This window comes from Vanessa atalanta, chromosome 20 (assembly GCF_905147765.1).
Source record: "Vanessa atalanta chromosome 20, ilVanAtal1.2, whole genome shotgun sequence".
Lineage (NCBI taxonomy): Eukaryota > Metazoa > Arthropoda > Insecta > Lepidoptera > Nymphalidae > Vanessa > Vanessa atalanta.
The window spans coordinates 7,265,902-7,283,789 of NC_061890.1; the positions used below are offsets into that span (position 1 = coordinate 7,265,902).

At 32.0% G+C, this 17,888-nt stretch overlaps 1 protein-coding gene across 1 annotated transcript; it reads left to right on the forward strand.

Annotated features, from left to right (window-relative positions):
- The first annotated feature begins 7,795 nt into the window (after nucleotides 1-7,795).
- On the forward strand, nucleotides 7,796-17,517 carry LOC125071766 (alpha-tocopherol transfer protein-like). The gene is made up of 6 exons (XM_047682129.1): nucleotides 7,796-7,964; nucleotides 12,341-12,491; nucleotides 14,302-14,416; nucleotides 15,562-15,696; nucleotides 16,095-16,308; nucleotides 17,363-17,517. The coding sequence occupies exons 1-6, from the start codon at nucleotides 7,802-7,804 to the stop codon at nucleotides 17,509-17,511; spliced, it is 927 nt and encodes a 308-aa protein (XP_047538085.1). The 5' UTR covers nucleotides 7,796-7,801; the 3' UTR covers nucleotides 17,512-17,517.
- The last annotated feature ends 371 nt before the right edge of the window (nucleotides 17,518-17,888 follow it).

Below are 17,888 nucleotides of genomic sequence, written 5' to 3' on the forward strand. Positions count from 1 at the left end.
TCTGGCGTGCTTTAATAGATTTTCAGGATTGATTTATTAGCCCTATGTGGGTTTTTGAGGCTCAAAATACGAATGAATTGACGCATATGATATTATGTAACCTAAAAAATAATAATAAATTAAGCAAAAATAAAGTGTTCTACATTCAAATTATATTTATCATTTATAAATATAAGCGATTTTTTTTTTTAATATGAATTATATAATTCGAAACGCCGTGTAGATCAAATACGACACGTGAAATTAATAAGCTTTCTTTTGTATGATAATCGTTAAAATGTAAATATAGATATCCCCTGTGATACTTCAATATGTTGGGCACTCGTCAAAGCTGTCGGGTCTAAATTGGATATTATGCACAAATTGAATCCGCCCTACTCGGGCACCTGTCAACAAAATTCATGCCCTCCGTGATATTGGCTGGTATTGTGAAATCACTTGCGCGGTACCAATAGAATTTATGTTTATCAATTTCACCGTAAACTACTTCAATTATATATTTAAATTAATAAATGTAACAATGTGTTCAATTGAAGTTTAATCACAGCATAACAGAATTCTCATTATATCGCCATTTTATTGAAAATTGTAATCGTTCATTTACTGAAAATAATAATTTAAATTTTTAAATAATATTATAATACTAGCTTGTTATTTTGTTATTATAATTGTTTAATTTATAACACTAACAACACTACTAAGAAAACATATTGACTTTTACTTAAATTTATATGTCTATAGATTATGGTGTCATTTTGAAGAGCTCCAGCCGTAGATGTGCAGAATAATTATTAAATATATAAGAGGATTATTGATTGCAATTAGCTGAATTGTTACAGTTTAAAAAATTATTAATTTTAGAGAGCGGAAAACATTATAAAAAAAAATTGACAACGTAAACAAAATTAAACTAAATTGTCATCGACGGACTCATATTCTAACTTAAATAATTTATCCTATTAGACATTAATAATTTGTTTTAAATAAAGTTTCATAATTTTGGCGCCAAATGTAGATGAGTGACGTGCAGTTTATAATGGAATGAAGTCAAAATAACACTTGGTATATTTTTAGAAATTCCTAAAAAATCTTATGAATGTACGCGAAGTTTCACCGGCGGTCCGTTCTAGTGTATATGTATACATTTGTCTTCTTTAAAGTTATTCCGATGTCATTGGACCAACAACAAAAGACAATATGAGAAAAATAATTTCACGATCGTGCACGTGACTTAAACTTAGAGAAAACTAGCTGTTTGTCCTGACTTCGTACGAGTAAAATACATACAAAGTTACACTTCCCAATTCACCTGTTAAAGTTGCTATTTCAAAAAAAATTAAATTACTGAGTGATGCGTTGAAAGTCGACGTGAAAGAAGTATGATAAAGGGATTTGGTATCATTACATAGTATAAAACAAAGTAGCTTAACGCTGTCTATATATGTATACTTAGATCTTTAAAATTACACAATGGATTTTGATGCGGTTTTTTAAAAGATATATTGATTCAAAAGCAAGTTTTATATGTATATCTAATGTATGTATAATATAGTAGAACTCTAAATAATGTACTAGGGTATCGTACATATTAAAAAGGTCTCCAAAATAGTCCGTGATTGTATATGTCTGTCTCTTAGGGATAACTCACAATAATTATTTTTTATCTTTTACTTTTTATGAGAAATAATGGCTTATTTTCGAAGCGATTTTTAGCAATACAGCATTAATCATACATTATCCAATTAAGAAGCTTAAAAACATTGTGCATTTAATATAGACTTATATGGTCCTTTGCAGCATGTAATTTAAATAAAAATTTTCGAAGATATTACAGATTAAAAACGCAGGAACATAGCGGCTTGTATTGTCTCACGACTGAAAAACTGTGAACGTTGTACGACATTCTGTAGTATATTTAGTATCGGCATTGCACCCGCGCGAAGCCGGGGCGGGTCGCTGGTAATTTATATATATTAATTTCAAACCAAGATCCATTTCAAACGCAATTCGTACAATCAATTTTTTCATTTAACATTGCCTGCTATCTTTCAAATGAGAAGTTTTCAAAAGTATGTATAAAATCACTTTTAAGAGTACTTTTTAAAAATAATACGAATACTCATCATACGCAAAATTTGAACTTCATTTCGTTGGGTAAACACAGAACAGTACACACAGATCTAGTTTTTTCTTCTTCGAATTAAGTATTATATTTTGTAGGCATTTCCACGTAACGAATATTTTCCGTTTTCAATTTGAGAGCCAAGGAAACATTGAGCCCCAATCATTTTTGTTTAAATTAAGCTCTTTCGGAGATAAGCTATCAGGAATACTTCGTAATGGATTTTTTGTCGAACAAAAAGTAATTTCAACCCTAAATATGAAATAGGGGTGGCAAACTTGTGGATTTGTATGTTGTCGTATCTCCGTCGATAGGGAACCGATTTCTTTATTGTAATCTTTATTGTTTGAAGGTAGTCCTAAAAATGTTAACAAATGAACTGCTCGCGTAATGGTGGCCTACGAGCGAATTTTTTTGGATCTAGAATTCAAATTTTCGTACGTATATCATTTTATATCTTCGTCAATTGTAAATTATGGGGGTTAAGCAATTAGTGATATCAGCATTGTCTCACCATTGAAGACACCATAACATTGAACTTGAATCGTTTTTCTTCTTTAGTTTCCTCAGCATATGCATTAGGAGACAAGGGACTCACTAGCGCTCTCTATCTCTTTTACTCATATGATCTTCTGCTATAGCAGATATATATATTCTTTTTTTAATTCGCCTAAATCTATTGAAAATTTTATATAAACACAATGATAAATTATAAATTATAAAATTGAATGAACTACTCTCGTCATAGTTTATTAAAAAAGGTTTAATTGTGTTAATTATTACAATAGGTAATTAATGACGATGGCATATAAGCATATATCTCCTCCGGTAATATTTACCTTGGTTATTTTTATCAGGAATTTTAATTATATAATAGCATAGCATTGAAATGTTATAGTGATATGTATCAGTAATAGCGGAATTAATTATTGTATAAAACGAAGAAGAAGAAGTAACCGAAAATATACTTAAAACGTCACATCTAACCAACACACAACTAAAACTGTTTAGGTAGATTAATTATCTTCGTTTCATATAAAGGAATTTCTGTATTGATGCCGAAAATTGCGATGAACTGAAGTATCAATATTTTTACTATGCTTAATTTGGTTTTATAAATCGCCTTGGTGGAGGATAAAAATAGCTCGAGGAAACCTGCATAATTTATCCCGAAGAAATTCAGCCACATGTGTATAAACGAATTTTACGCCTATTCTCTTTCAGAATCTTGAAAATAATGAATAGACTGAATAATTGCTGGATCTCGTTTAGAAATTAGTCAGTAAATGTCCCATTGCTGACATTTGAAGGGAATGCAAGTTGTTTGGTACATATTATGTAACAGAGTTATATGTAGGTTATGTTTTCCTTCGACGCAAAGCACGAGATGAATGGGTTCGAACTCAAAATCATCAGTACAGATGCATACGTTCCAACCTCTGGTGGAATAACCTCCACACCTATCAAGAGAAGAAAAATCTATTATGTTGCGGCAATTATTTTTTTTTCATCAATTGAAAAAGTAGAATATGATATCAATAAGTTTTAAGTATTGTACTTCAAAGATAATGTTCCACAAAATAAATACGAGTATACCGAAGAAAATGTAGCTTACGGCGTTTACATTGAAATTCATGAGATATCACCCGTATAGCGCGACGCTGATCGAGCTCCTTTAAACGGAGAATCAATAAAATTGGTATACTGTATGGTATTTTAAAGTCGCCGCGATGATTATTTTTATTATAAATAAAACTGCTGTATATGCTTTAGTCTGTTCTTATAAAATCGTTTGAGCTGACTGAAAATCAACGCGCAATCAAAACAGAGTCTAAAAAGCAGAAAAACAAAAGAAACATTCGCAACCGTTAAGTAAGGTTTTTGGAATTTTGAACTTTATAGGTGGAATGTAGGCTGGTGCAACTTTGTACGAATTTTACTCGTATATACGTGGGTCGACAAATTATTTTATAAGTATTCAAATCTTGATTACTTACAAAATTAGAGTATTGAGTATGAATTGAGATAAAATATTTGTGATTGCAAATTTATATATATATATATATATTTTTACATGGCAATAACTCCTATTCTATTATAGATACATGTTACCTAGGTTAGGGTGCAGCACCCTTGTTTTCTTTGAATGTATGTAAAAAAACACTTAAGATACATTATCATTATTTCAAAATAGCTGACGTGTTCGACGGTGAAGGAGAACATCGTGAGACCCGTGCGTGGGCTGTATCCAACTCACATTGCATCAGCATGCTAGAGAGCAGCACCTTCTCAATTTTTTTTCAGAAGGAGTCTAAAAGCACCAGTGGGAAATGTACAGGCTATAATATTAATTTTCACTTTTACTTTATGTGATTTAAACTCTCACTCTTACGTAGAAATTACCTCATTAAATACCTATTATAATAAACCTACTTAAAAAAATGAAGCTTAATAGAAATAAGAACTCCTAAAACTAATGAATATTTGCAGCAGAGAGAGGATTGAACCATTCAAGCGTAATAGTTGACTACTAATTCTACTATTGAGGTTTTTCCGTTGTTATAAAAATTCTAGGTCTTAAGTAAGTCGCAAGTTCAAATAAGAGAAATGTCGTCTGAGCTACATGTGCTAATTTTCTGTGTACGATTCATCTTACGCTCGGCTTTGAACGCAAACAATGTTGGTAAAGCTGCATTTGTCGGATGAAATTCTGGCATATACGACGATGTTACAAAACCCATCGCACACATATTCACAGCTCCTAATTGTCAAGGCAATGACTTACCTTGTTTATTAAGGTAATACTTATTTATTTTTAAAACAAACGGTATCCTTTCTTTTTTTTTTAAATCTTCCTTTATTATAGAGGGTTTGATCAAATATGATCACGCCACCCTCATTGGAACATACACAGTCTTATTACATCATGCAAAATTATCTTCGCTTAATAGCTAATAAAACAAGTCTATACAACATTTGTGCCTCCTCCGATTGAGGTAAAGCCAAAATACTGTTACATTTTCCAACCTCATGTAAATTTATTCCATTTTTAAATTTCATAAGAGACCTTTCAACTTCGTTCCGGACACACTCCACCATGACATGATAAGCGTCTTCTACTTTATGGCACTCCGTGCAATTAGGTGTGTCATTTTTTGCCATTAGGAATGCAAAACTATTTAATGGAATATGTCCGTATCGAAGTCTCAAAGCAAGAACAATATACAGTCTGGACAAAAAACGGTATCCTTAAATTAAATAAAAATCAATGAATAGCTTCATATCATAATTGTGCTAAGTTATAACGGTTACGATACATTTCCGATCCAACTTCGACCGAACCGCAACTGGATCGTTGCGTAATGGAATAGGGAACGATTAAGGTCAACGATTACATTTCGATTCGATTGCGAAAAGTTCATAACGATAGTAGAATTAAATTAATTATCGATGCGTTTTGTTGAGTTAAGGTTATCCTTATAAGAAGTATTGCTGAGATTAATGAAGAAAAAATACAACAAAAATAAAACATTTTTTTTTTTGTATTGCACAATAAATAATTAATTAAAATAAAAGGCAATTAATTCTTTGTAAGTGAACAAAATCTGTCATTAAATTATTCTTATGAATGCTAATAAATTATATAATCTGGTTCGGTTCCTTGAGAAAATTATTGTGCTACTTTCATTTTAATAAATATAAAACGTACCGTGTTTTATTACCAGTGGTTCATTTATTCTTTTAGTAATTATATTTAGTGTTAAGGTGATGCCACACTGCACTTGCAAAATTTTATAAAACGTTGTCAAACTGTAATAAATTTTAGTCATAAATTTTTGTCTGACATTAAATGTATTAGGAAAGTTACACGCCTTGAAAAGTAGCTCCGATGTCCAAAATGCATAGCGATTCTGTAATAAGTCACTTTGTATCTCACTTGCGAAATGTTGACAACCGACTTACAGTACGCCATTTTGATACGTGTATCCTATAGAATTTATAATAACTATAGTCGATGTCGCATATCACATTCTAACATTTCACGCTCGTGTGCTGCGGCGAGTTTCGAGTTAGAGAATAGTGATACTGATATAAAATCTGTACAACAATATTAGAACGTGTTCATAAATGTGGTGACGTTGAAAACATGTGACGAATCAAACATATGTTATTTTATGTTTAAATGTTAATTATTTTTCAATAATGTTTTAATAAATTATCAATGTATTTTTTACAAATGATTCGAATTTATGAAACGGCAATGTTAATTTTTCATACAGCATACATAAATAGTATTGTATGTATTTATCGATTATAAATAGATACTCAGTTTCGGGCCGGATTTACGAAGTAAAATCTAAATTCTGAACCAGTGTTATTTTCAAATTACATGTACATAACTTCGTAAAATATATCAAAATTATATTTTGATTTCGTAATACGACCAATCAACTCTCCGAATTCATTCATTCGTAAATATGTACATCATCCGTTATCATCGATATATAAATTTGTATTCAGACAATTCTTACGTTGTTATTGGGAGGGAGTTGATTGGATACGCATTTCAATACAATGTTCTGATTTCACAAAGAAAACAATTGCGCTTATATCGACAGGGCTATTCTTATGTGATATTAAATATACTTTTTTCATACGGAGAGAATTCTAATATTATGAGAAATGTGCTGTTTTGTATGTTCAAATGTATTTTTAAATAAAAATTGGCGCGATTATTTTCAAAGAACATAATTTTATGTGCTTCTTTGTGATAACTCAAACATCGTATCTAAATCGGTAAAGTTACGAAAAATCGGCTAACAGTGATGAAAGTCTTTAAATATTAATTATTATATTAATAATAATAATATAAATAATTATATTAATAATATTAATATAATTAGTGCCGAGATGGCCCAGTGGTTAGAACGCGTGCATCTTAACCGATGATTTCGGGTTCAAACCCAGGCAGGCACCACTGAATTTACATGTGCTTAATTTGTGTTTATTATTCATCTCGTGCTCGGTGGCGAAGGAAAACATCGTGAGGAAACCTGCATGTGTCTAATTTCAATGAAATTCTGCCACATGTGTATTCCGCCAACCCGCATTGGAGCAGCGTGGTGGAATATGCTCCAAACCTTCTCCTCAAAGGGAGAAGCAGAGAGTTTAATGTAATAAAAATAATTATAATACCTATTTTATATACTTATACTTTGATATACTTCTTATCGTTTCATTGTTAAATCGGTTTAATAGATAACAGTTTTGATTTTATCGATTAAAGATATAATATCGATTTAAAAGATCTTTTTCAGCAAATACAGTTATCTTCGTTTATTATCTGTCCATCGACCTATTAATACTCATACGTTATTAAAACATACATTTAATACGTTAATGTTAATAAATTTTATTGTAAACATAATATACAGAAATTTAAGGACTCAAAATAAATAAATAATATTACACGCTAATAAATATTACAAGAATGTTTCTTTCAGGTAATATTGTTTAGCAGAAATTAATTCTCGATAGTTTCAATGAATCATTTTTAATTAAGCTTCGCATATTTTATCGCTACGCTTTCCCTGGACCAGAAACTTAGGTTCACGTTAAGTATAATAACGGCTAAGCAATATCTAGTGAAGCTAGTCGTATACAAGTTACCGAGACGGTATGGAGTTATTACCAAAGGATTCTTTATTTGAATTCAACCCGGATACAATACAGTATTTAAGAAAACAATATGATTTAGATACACCGGGAAGGATTGAGGAAGCTGTCCAACTATTGCATGACTGGATTGAAAAACAACCTCATTTTATGAAAAAAGATTTCGGTGAGCTAAATTTTAATAAATAAACGCTTTTTAATATATAAGGGGTTTTCTTATAAAGTTACTTATTATCATGTCTGCTGTAGTCTCATATTGAAACATACTATACGCTATATAAGAATTGCAATTTATACATTTTAGGTATATAAATTTTAATTATATCATCAGTAGAACTATTAACGAAAATTTATTGTATTTTGATTGATAATTTATACTACCGTTGATTGTCGAGTATGTTAAATAAATAAATTTACTTAAATACTTTTAGTGTTTTTAACATTGTAAATAAATTATTATTATTTGGTCTTAGTACTTTTCCATCACGGTAGGTACTCCTCAGATAATCTACAGTTAGCGTTATTGTGTTCCTGTTAAAAGGGTGTGAGTCAGTGTAACTTCAAGGGATGTAACATCTTAGCTCCAAAGGTTGGTAGAGTCGACAGTCTATGGTGGTAACCATTTATCATCAGAGGAACCATTTTATTATAAACAAACATTTATTTATTTATTACATAAATAAATATTTAATCTTGCCAAACATGTTTGTTTTATATTTCGTAATTACAATTAAATACTAATTATTTCCATTGAATACTAATTATTTTCATCGTCAAACAATTATAAGAGTTAAAGATTAAAGTATGAAGTTGTTTTAAATATTCAGTATTTTAATGGAGACTGTATAACTAATCACCTACAAAAAATATATTCAAGGTCGAAAATGACAAGGTCATGTATTAAAAAAAAAAACATATCTCGTTTGTTATTTATCTACTGAGTTTTAAATTTATTAGAATAATTACGTAGAGCATCGAACTCTTTATAATTAAGATCTTAAGCAGTATCTGAAAAATTCTTAACTAAAAATTGATGGTATTATTTTTATTCGACTGTAAATTCAACGATTATTTTGCGAGTTTCGTGACACGGATGTGAGTCTATTGAATCACTATTTCACCTGTATATAGCTGGCTAGCTTTTTTTTAGCATTAGCAGCCCGTAAATGTCCCACTGCTGGGATAAAGGACTCCTCTCCTTTGAGGAGAAGGTTTGGAGCATATTCCACCACTCTGCTCCAATGCGGGTTGGCGGAATACACATGTGGCAGAATTTCGTTGAAATTAGACACATGCAGGTTTCCTCACGATGTTTTCCTTCACCGCCGAGCACGAGATGAATTATAAACACAAATTAAGCACATGAAATTTCAGTGGTGCCTGCCTGGGTTTGAACCCAAAATCATCGGTTAAGATGCACGCGTTCTAACCACTGGGCCATCTCGACTCATCTCGGCTGGCTAGCTTGTCAATGCCTTATTACTCCTAACTTAGTAGAGAAACATAATTGTTTTATGTTCAGCTTCTATTAAGTGACAACTTGTAATATATAAAATTAGGTATTATTGTCCGTTCAATATATTTTGATGAGTGTTAAATAGAAAAAATCGAAATGTACTTTATTCAACTTACAAGCATTTTTGAATCGTCATTTTACTTAACAATATTAAGTCAAGCTACCATCGGTTCGTAATGTAGATTTTACCGAGAAGAACCGGCAAGAAATCCAGAAGTTGCTATTTTTCAAAGACATACGGCATGTCCACAACTAATGGCAACATTACTTGGAAAATACGAAATTATATTTTGATATCGAATAAAAGGTATTATTATTAGAAGAGATATATTTTATTACATTAATAGATATATAGATCGGCAAATAGGAACCTGTTGGTAAGGGATCAACGATTGCCCAACAACCTATCCAGTATCAACATCATAAAAAAACATACCGAACCGTTTAATGTACGTACTCATATTTATAATCAACACATCAACATCAACAGCCTGTAAATTTCCCACTGCTAGGTTAAGGCCTCCTCTCTCTTATAGGAGAAGGATTCGAGCATATTCCACCACGCTGCTCCAATGCGAATTGGTGGTATACACATGTGGCAGAATTTCGTTGAAATTAGACACATGTAGGTTTCCTCACGATGTTTTCCTTCACCGCCGAGCACGAGATGAATTATAAACACAAATTAAGCACATGAAAATTCAGTGGTACCTGCCTGGGTTTGATCCCGAAATCATCGGTTAAGATGCACGCGTACTAACCACTGGGCCATCTCGGCTGTCATAAATTATTGAGGATTTTTTATTATACAAATAGAATTATTGTTGATATAAAATATCGATCCATAATAATACGATTATCGCAATCATAACAATGTTATCTCTTGTAAATTAATTGCACGGATTCATATTTTTTTATGATATATTCTTAAACGTCACGAGGCAGAGTATAAAGTACCTATTTACGTTCGTGTCTTGTAAGACGTTATAGAGGCTATTTGGCGTTTTTTTCGTTTTAGGAGGTTATATGATGTGTTTTTTCGGAATTGTGTCGATGGGATAGAGCATAGAGAATCGTATTTTTATTGTATTATGACATTATGTCCGGCTTTGCGGTTGATGTTGATATTGACAATTTACATTCTACTAAAAAGATCCTTACGGACTTATAATTTGGGAGACCAAGGATCTATGTTTTTAAGAAAATTGTTATTATGACAGTAGCGTCACATATTTCGTTTAATATTAGTTTTGTAACAATATTCATTATTAATTAGAAATAAAATTCAACAAATTTTATCAAACCTTCGCCTTCATAAAGTAAATAATTCGTTTTTAGTGCGAGATATATAGAACCTTTTATTCCACAATATACACATCGGCTAGGAAGCATTCCATTTTTTATTCAAATAAACTTATGAGTAAAACCTATTTCGTATTGCTCTATAACATACATGACAAAATATTCATATACTCTATTCCAACCATAAGAGGAAAAAAGTAATAACATTTGACGGCAAATTGACGCGATATCATTGGTCGAGAGCGTCAATGAAACTATTATCGAAATTTTGGAAGTAAAATTAAAGTATAAATAAGTAGTTAAGTGTAATAGTGTTGTATTATAAATAAAGATATATTAATCATAAACTCTCATTAGTGCACAATAATAGCTGAGTTATTAGCAAATCGCATGAAATACGTAAATCTATGGTTTGTTTATCTTTTTTCCTACTTGCATTGGAATAGATTATATATTAATTGATTATTGGATCTCGTGTAGAAGTCATCTTATTGTACGTAATTTATTTATTTATAAAAGACATTTATATTGAATTGCATGATAGTTCTTTAAGGTCCACGTACCAAATTAGTGGTAACGCTTTACGATTGAGAAGTCTATTGATATATTGATATTTATTATTCGCGTGCACAAAAAGTAGGTAAGTTCGTGAGTGACTTTTTGTTTCGTGTGCAGGTATTGATGTTCATAAGTCATCTCATGATCGAATGTAAACGTCACTAGAAAACCTGCATATAACATTGACCTCTGCGACCTTTTGTTTCATGCGGATCAACATGTACTGTCTGCAAACGAAAGACGTTTTGAAATAATCTCTAAAGTTCCAAATGTTCTTAAGACATCAGTCTTACAGTAACTGTATAAAAATAAACTAAAATTTTTATATAGTTTATTTAATAAGATTTGACTTCCACAACGAAAACTTATTGTGAAATTTGTATTATGTATGGTTAGAATTTATATATATAGATAAGAGTCTGTCACCACAAAAGAGCTAGAGCAAGTAAACTTTATTAGCTTGGTGTGTGTGATAGCTACGCTTGATTCTCGTTAAACGTCATACTATTTTGTCAGTGTGGGTACCAACTGTTTTACCCTGTACATGATAGCTTGATCTTTTTGACAGATGTAAATTTATCTGATCGATATAACTTTGCAATGACGAACAAAATTATTTTCTTAATTTAATGATTTTGAAAATTGTAAAAATATTTAAAAAAATATATACAAAACAAAAGTTGCTAAAGATTCAAGCGTATTATATATTATTGCTTCAAAGTAAAATTTAAATGGAAACACTGAAAATAATAGACGCTTGTACAATGTTACACCGGTCGGACGGTAGGGACGCGAATAACAGGCAGTAACTGCGAAAAATATCGATTACAAAAATCCTTATTAAAGATCATTGTTAAGTTATTGTTACGAACAGGGGGTTTTGGTTGGCGTGTCTTTGGCTAGTGGTTGGTGTCTCTTTAGCTGGTATAACGCTTTTTAGAAAAATAAGTTAAAAAAACATTGAATTCTAATTTGAATTTCGCATTCCATCGTTCCATCGACTGTTATATATGTTATATTTTCTGTTTCTCAACACTAGCCCGTCTGTCAAAAGAACAAGCTGACTTGAACAGGGTATAGGCACGTTTTTCTTCGAAGCGTTCACAGCTTTGACAGTTCATTAATAGTCAAAGGATGTTTGTTAATGGAAAATTTATCTTTTACAGCTAGAGACTATTTGGAGAGGACAATTATTATATGTAAAGGTTCAGTGGAAAGAGCTAAAGTTAAATTAGAAAAATTATGCACATTCAGGACATTGTATCCGCATTTCTTTGTAACCGGCGATGTTAAGAATTTTAAATCTCTAACAGATTTGTGAGTATACAATCTATATCTTTACGTATAATAAAAGTGGTGTGTCTATTTGTAATATTAAAATAACCGCTTTTTACTACATGTATAAAAAATACGGTACTTATACCAAATTTTTTTTAACAATTTTTGTATGTCTGGTCTGTTTGTTCCGTCTAATCTCTGGAACGGCTGGACTGATTTTGACGGGGCTTTCACTGGTAGATAGCTGATTTAATAAGGAGTAAGTGAGGCTACTTTTATTTTAGAATTATGTATAAAATAATAATAAAATCACACTGCAATATCCAAATACCACCATTCCGGCATCACGGGTGCCTCTGACTTAATATCTCAAATGTTGCCTAATACAGAATTAATAAGTAATAGTAAAACCTGCGAGCAGGACAATAATATTTTTGTTAAATTCAAACGCGCACGAAGTCGCGGTTACGGTTAGTTCTTTAATAAATACCCAACCAAACCTTCATATGAGCAAAGCAGGTTCCATCGAAATTGCGAAATTCTTCATTTCTTTTCATGTCGTAACTACTCAATCGAGCGTCATGAAATTGTGCCTATACGTTGTCCAGGGAGCAGAAAAGGAGTGAGGGCTCAATAAATACCCCCATCTCTCATACGTAGGCGAAGTGATCGGAAACTAGCTAACGGCTTTGTTTATAAATGCGGTTTTGGCACATACATATTTCTCTCTTTGTGTCATCATTACTATATATACGTAGATAAATGTTACTTTCACTTAACGCAAGATATATTAATATATGTATATATAAATTACGCACATAAATCTCAGTGGTACGTCTCGTTTACGAGATCCTCGCGTTTTATAAATTGATGCATATATTTTTTGATCACATACCAAAACATATATGTATAATGTATATTTATTTATATTTAGAAAAAAAATATTTCTTTGCACGCCTAACCTCTGCGACTACCCAATCCTTGAGAAAGGTTAGACTTTGTCACGCCATAAGCCCCTGTGGATTAACGGTATAAAACACGCCAGACGTATTCGCACAGAAATACTTGTAATTATTATTAATAGAGGTATTATAATATGTATTATATTTGGCTCATCCTGATTACTTACTCATAATACTTATGATCGATATTGTCTGCTAAAAATATTCAAGCCATGGGGTCCTGGTACACTGGAGCATTATAAAAGTATATATGTATTAAACTTTTATTTTATATCCAGCGTGAATAAACTATATGAGGGTTAATTAACATTATTAGAGCTACCATCAAACGTTATATAGCGTAGAGTTCACATCCCAACACATCGTTTTCTCTCTTTCTATCACGAGCAATTTTACATTCGAGTGAAGGAGATAGAGTACTGTATAATGATTATTCGTAATGGTATAGTTACTTAATTGTTAATGTTAAATGCTTAAATATAGTTACGTTTCTAGAGTAACTGTTAATAAACTTCAAACCTCGCAAATGTTAACTACGTAGTACTAATACTGTTGTATTTATCTCATTAATTTGACGTGTTCATTCTACAGTACTGTATTTAGCAGAAACCGATTTTGATAAATTAGTTTTGCGCTGAGTTGTCATAGAGATTAGAACACGTAAATCTTAAGCGAAGATTGCTGGTTCGAAACACCACTGAGTTTTCACTTTTCATTTAACTCATTTCTCAACGTACATATAAAAATCGACCAAGCTGAATGGCAGCATCTTGGTACCAACTCTTCTCTTGGAGAGAACGATGATATAGGCTAGCAGTTAGATATTTATACGCTTTTGTTTTCTTATAATTATGTTTCTAATCATACCTTATATGTAAATCTTTTAGACATGGCGCGTTTCTTCCGAAACTGACAGAGGACCATTATAGAGTCTTCATGTTTAGAAACCAAGCGAAAGTTCTCGAAAATGGATTTAATGAGTTTTATCGCTACTTTTTTAAGGTATTTTTTTTGTATATTTTTCTAATGTATTAATACATCAATATAGCATATAATTACAATCATTTTTGTGAAGTAACACTACCAAAATACCTAACTATGTGCTAGGTGATCTCGCTCTTACGTATTAAATACCTGAAACTTAGAATAAACTTGACAAAGGAAAATAGTAAATATAAAATATATTAATAATATTTGTGTGTATTTATGTGTGTGTTATATTTGATGTCAAGTAGAATTGTTTTGGTTATTAATACGAAGGTATTATACGCAGTTTTAATGTTCTTGCTAAAATTTTGTGGGTAGGGCTTTATCTCGTCTGGGTAGTATCACCATGTCATTAGATATTCTACCGCTAAATCACAAAACTTTGTACATTTATGTTTTGTTTAAAGGGTGACTAAATCAGCGCATCTACAGGTACAAGGACATAACATTTTAGCTTCCAAGATTATAGGGCTTATATTCTTTGAAGCGCCAATTTCTAGTCTAGTCAGCTAGTCTGCCTGCTGATTGTATAATTAAATAAATGCAATCATTGGACCTTAACATCATTTTAAACCGGTTACTCGTGTAATAATTATACATCGCAGTTAACTCCATATTTAATTGACCCTGATGTTAGCGTGCACTTAGAAATATTAACTGGTTTTTAATTATAAAAGCTTAATCCTTGATAGTCAGGTAAGAAATTATTGGTTAAACCTTGCGCGACATTATGTCAGAAACCTTCTAGAAGGTTCTTTTGAAACGTCACTTAACACTTTCAACTGAATAATGTCCAAATTTAAACATAAATACCCAAACTGGAGATCATGGTTCAAATCAAATCCAGCCCCACAAAATTTTGTCAGGTCATCGTAACGATACCTCAATGAAGACGCAGATCCACTCAATCAATGAAATCAATCAAATCGACTTAACTAAAGACAATTTAAGCGTATGAAAATTTTGTGGTGTTTAATTCGCGTGTGCCTTTTATAAAAAAAAAATGCTAATGCGCCTTTTATATGCCATCTGAACTATCTACGTGTATTATTATTTTGTTCACAAATAATCCAGTGAAGTTACCTCCAACGGTATTTTTGTGTAATTTTTCTGCATGTTGTTTAATTAATATATCTGTAAAATAATATAAAATATTTCAGCAATGTGAATATTTACAAGCTCACGATTACTGCAATGGAATGGTGGTCTGTATTGATTATCAAGACGCTGCTATAATGGAAGCTGTAAAAGCATTGAATGTTGCTGATCTACGACAAACCTTGGTAGTAATGAAGGTACTTTAACACAAATATACAATTCCGAAAATAGCAAAATATATAGTGATGATTTGACGTTGAAAAATAGCAAATTGGGCAAGGATGGTGCAAACACAGGTGCATCATTCCCTCAACTTTATAATCGGACGGGAGTGGAAGGAGTTTAGGTCCCGAGGAGTCAGGTCAGGAGTCCCGTGTGTACACAGACACAGACAGAAAAACCTTATAACTCTACTATGGCTTGAACTCAGGACCTCGAGATGCCACTAGACCATCGAGGCAGTCATTCAACAAAAAAGCTCTCTTAATAAATAATGTAAATAAATTCATAAATGGTTTTATTGCTGAAACAATAATATATTCAATGTGAAGATTTTTGGCGATTAAATTATTTCTTTTGAACATTTTTTTTTTAGGAAGGATATGGCATGAGAATCAAAGGATTGCACTTTCTGTCTGAATCGAAAGCGATGGATATTGTCTTATCTATATTTAAACAAGTATTCAGCGCAAAGGTCTTTGAACGAATAGTAGTACATAAGAATGTTGATACGTTACATGATTTTGTGCCTAAAGATATTTTACCAGAGGACTATGGCGGCAAAGAGAAACCTCTATTCGAACTTCACCGTAAGTCCGTTGTAATTATTTATTTAAGATTATTTTTGAAGATTTGCTAACCATAAGTTATGTTCAATTAAAATTTTGAGCTGAGTTGGCCCAGTGATTATAACGCGTGAGTCTTAACCGTTAATTGTAGTGTCAAGCCCAGGAAAACACCAAGGAATTTGAATGTGGTTAATTTGTGTTTATTATCACGTGCTCGGCGATGAAGGAAAACATATTGAGGAAACCCAAAATGTGTCTCATTTCAATAAAATTATGACAAATGTGCATCGACAAACTCGCATGAGAGAGATGTTGAAAAAGCCCAACAGTGGGACAATAACAGGCGTATTCTTGTTACTTTATGAATATATTAAAAAATATTACAAATACTACAAGTTTTTAGAGTAGAGTAATGTACAAAATATTTTATACAATCGCCATATCACATTTAAGTCTAGATGGTACCCGTCTGGGTACCACCCACTCGTCATATATTCCAAACTGCAATTGGCTTAGTATTGCTTGGGTATTGATTTGAAGGGTGAGTATATTAGGAGGGTATTTTCACTGTAACAACAGGTAAATGGGACATAACATCTTAGTTGCCAAATTCGATCTAAAGAAAGGTTATTTATTACATCTACAATGCTTATGGGTGGTGGTGACCACTTACCATCAGGTGCATTTACCCGTTCGCCTGCCATAAAAAAATAGGTGGTATATATTTCCACACAATATATAAACATTACGTACGGTTTTGTGCAAGATTTTCTGGGCTCTTACTACCCACTTTACATACCCACGTACATTCTTCATTTCTTATTCTACCGCCGAACAGCAATACTTAGTACTGTTGTATTTCGGCTTGAACGAAGGTTGAGTCGCTAACATTACATCTCAGTGACCAAGGTTGACGATGTAAGGAATAGTTAACATGTCCTACAATACCGATGCCTGTGGGCGTTGGTGACCACCACTGGTTGGTCCATTTGCTGCCTTACCTGCCAACTTTAAGTACATACTTCAACTTATTACTGTATAATAAAAATACAAAATACATTTTTTCGGATTTCAGAAAAATATCTAAACATACTGAGTTCCAAGGATTTCACTGATTACACAAATGAAATGAATAAGGCGAGAACCGACGAGAACTTGAGACAAGGAGACAATGACTACTGTTTGGGGGTCACGGGAACTTTTAGAAAATTAAACGTTGATTAAAATTAATCAATTGAAATTATATTTTTACACATCATGCAGGAGGAGCCGGAGAATGTTGTCCTTATCCCAATTTTTTTGGGGTCGGCGCAGCATGTCTTTCGTAAAATCCAACCATCGTTTCTTTGGTCATCCCCTTCCTGTTTACCCATCCAAGCTGAAGATCTTGTTCACAACATGGTCCTCATTCCACCGCATAACATGCCATGCCAATTATATTTCTACACGCGATAAGAATAAAATATTTTACTTTTAAACGGATATGACACTACGAAGTTAGTTGCGAAAGAGAGCGATATATATGGCTATACTCTTCTCTTCTCGTTGTATCAACCAGGTTGATTGAACCCCAAAAGATTAATTGTTATATAGTCGAGAAA

Coding starts and splice junctions, on each gene's coding strand:
- LOC125071766 (XM_047682129.1), top strand. CDS start 7,802: ATGGAGTTATTACCAAAGGATTCTTTATTTGAATTCAACCCGGATACA. Junction 14,417..15,561: donor TTTATCGCTACTTTTTTAAG/GTATTTTTTTTG, acceptor AAAATATTTCAG/CAATGTGAATATTTACAAGC. Junction 15,697..16,094: donor AAACCTTGGTAGTAATGAAG/GTACTTTAACAC, acceptor TTTTTTTTTTAG/GAAGGATATGGCATGAGAAT.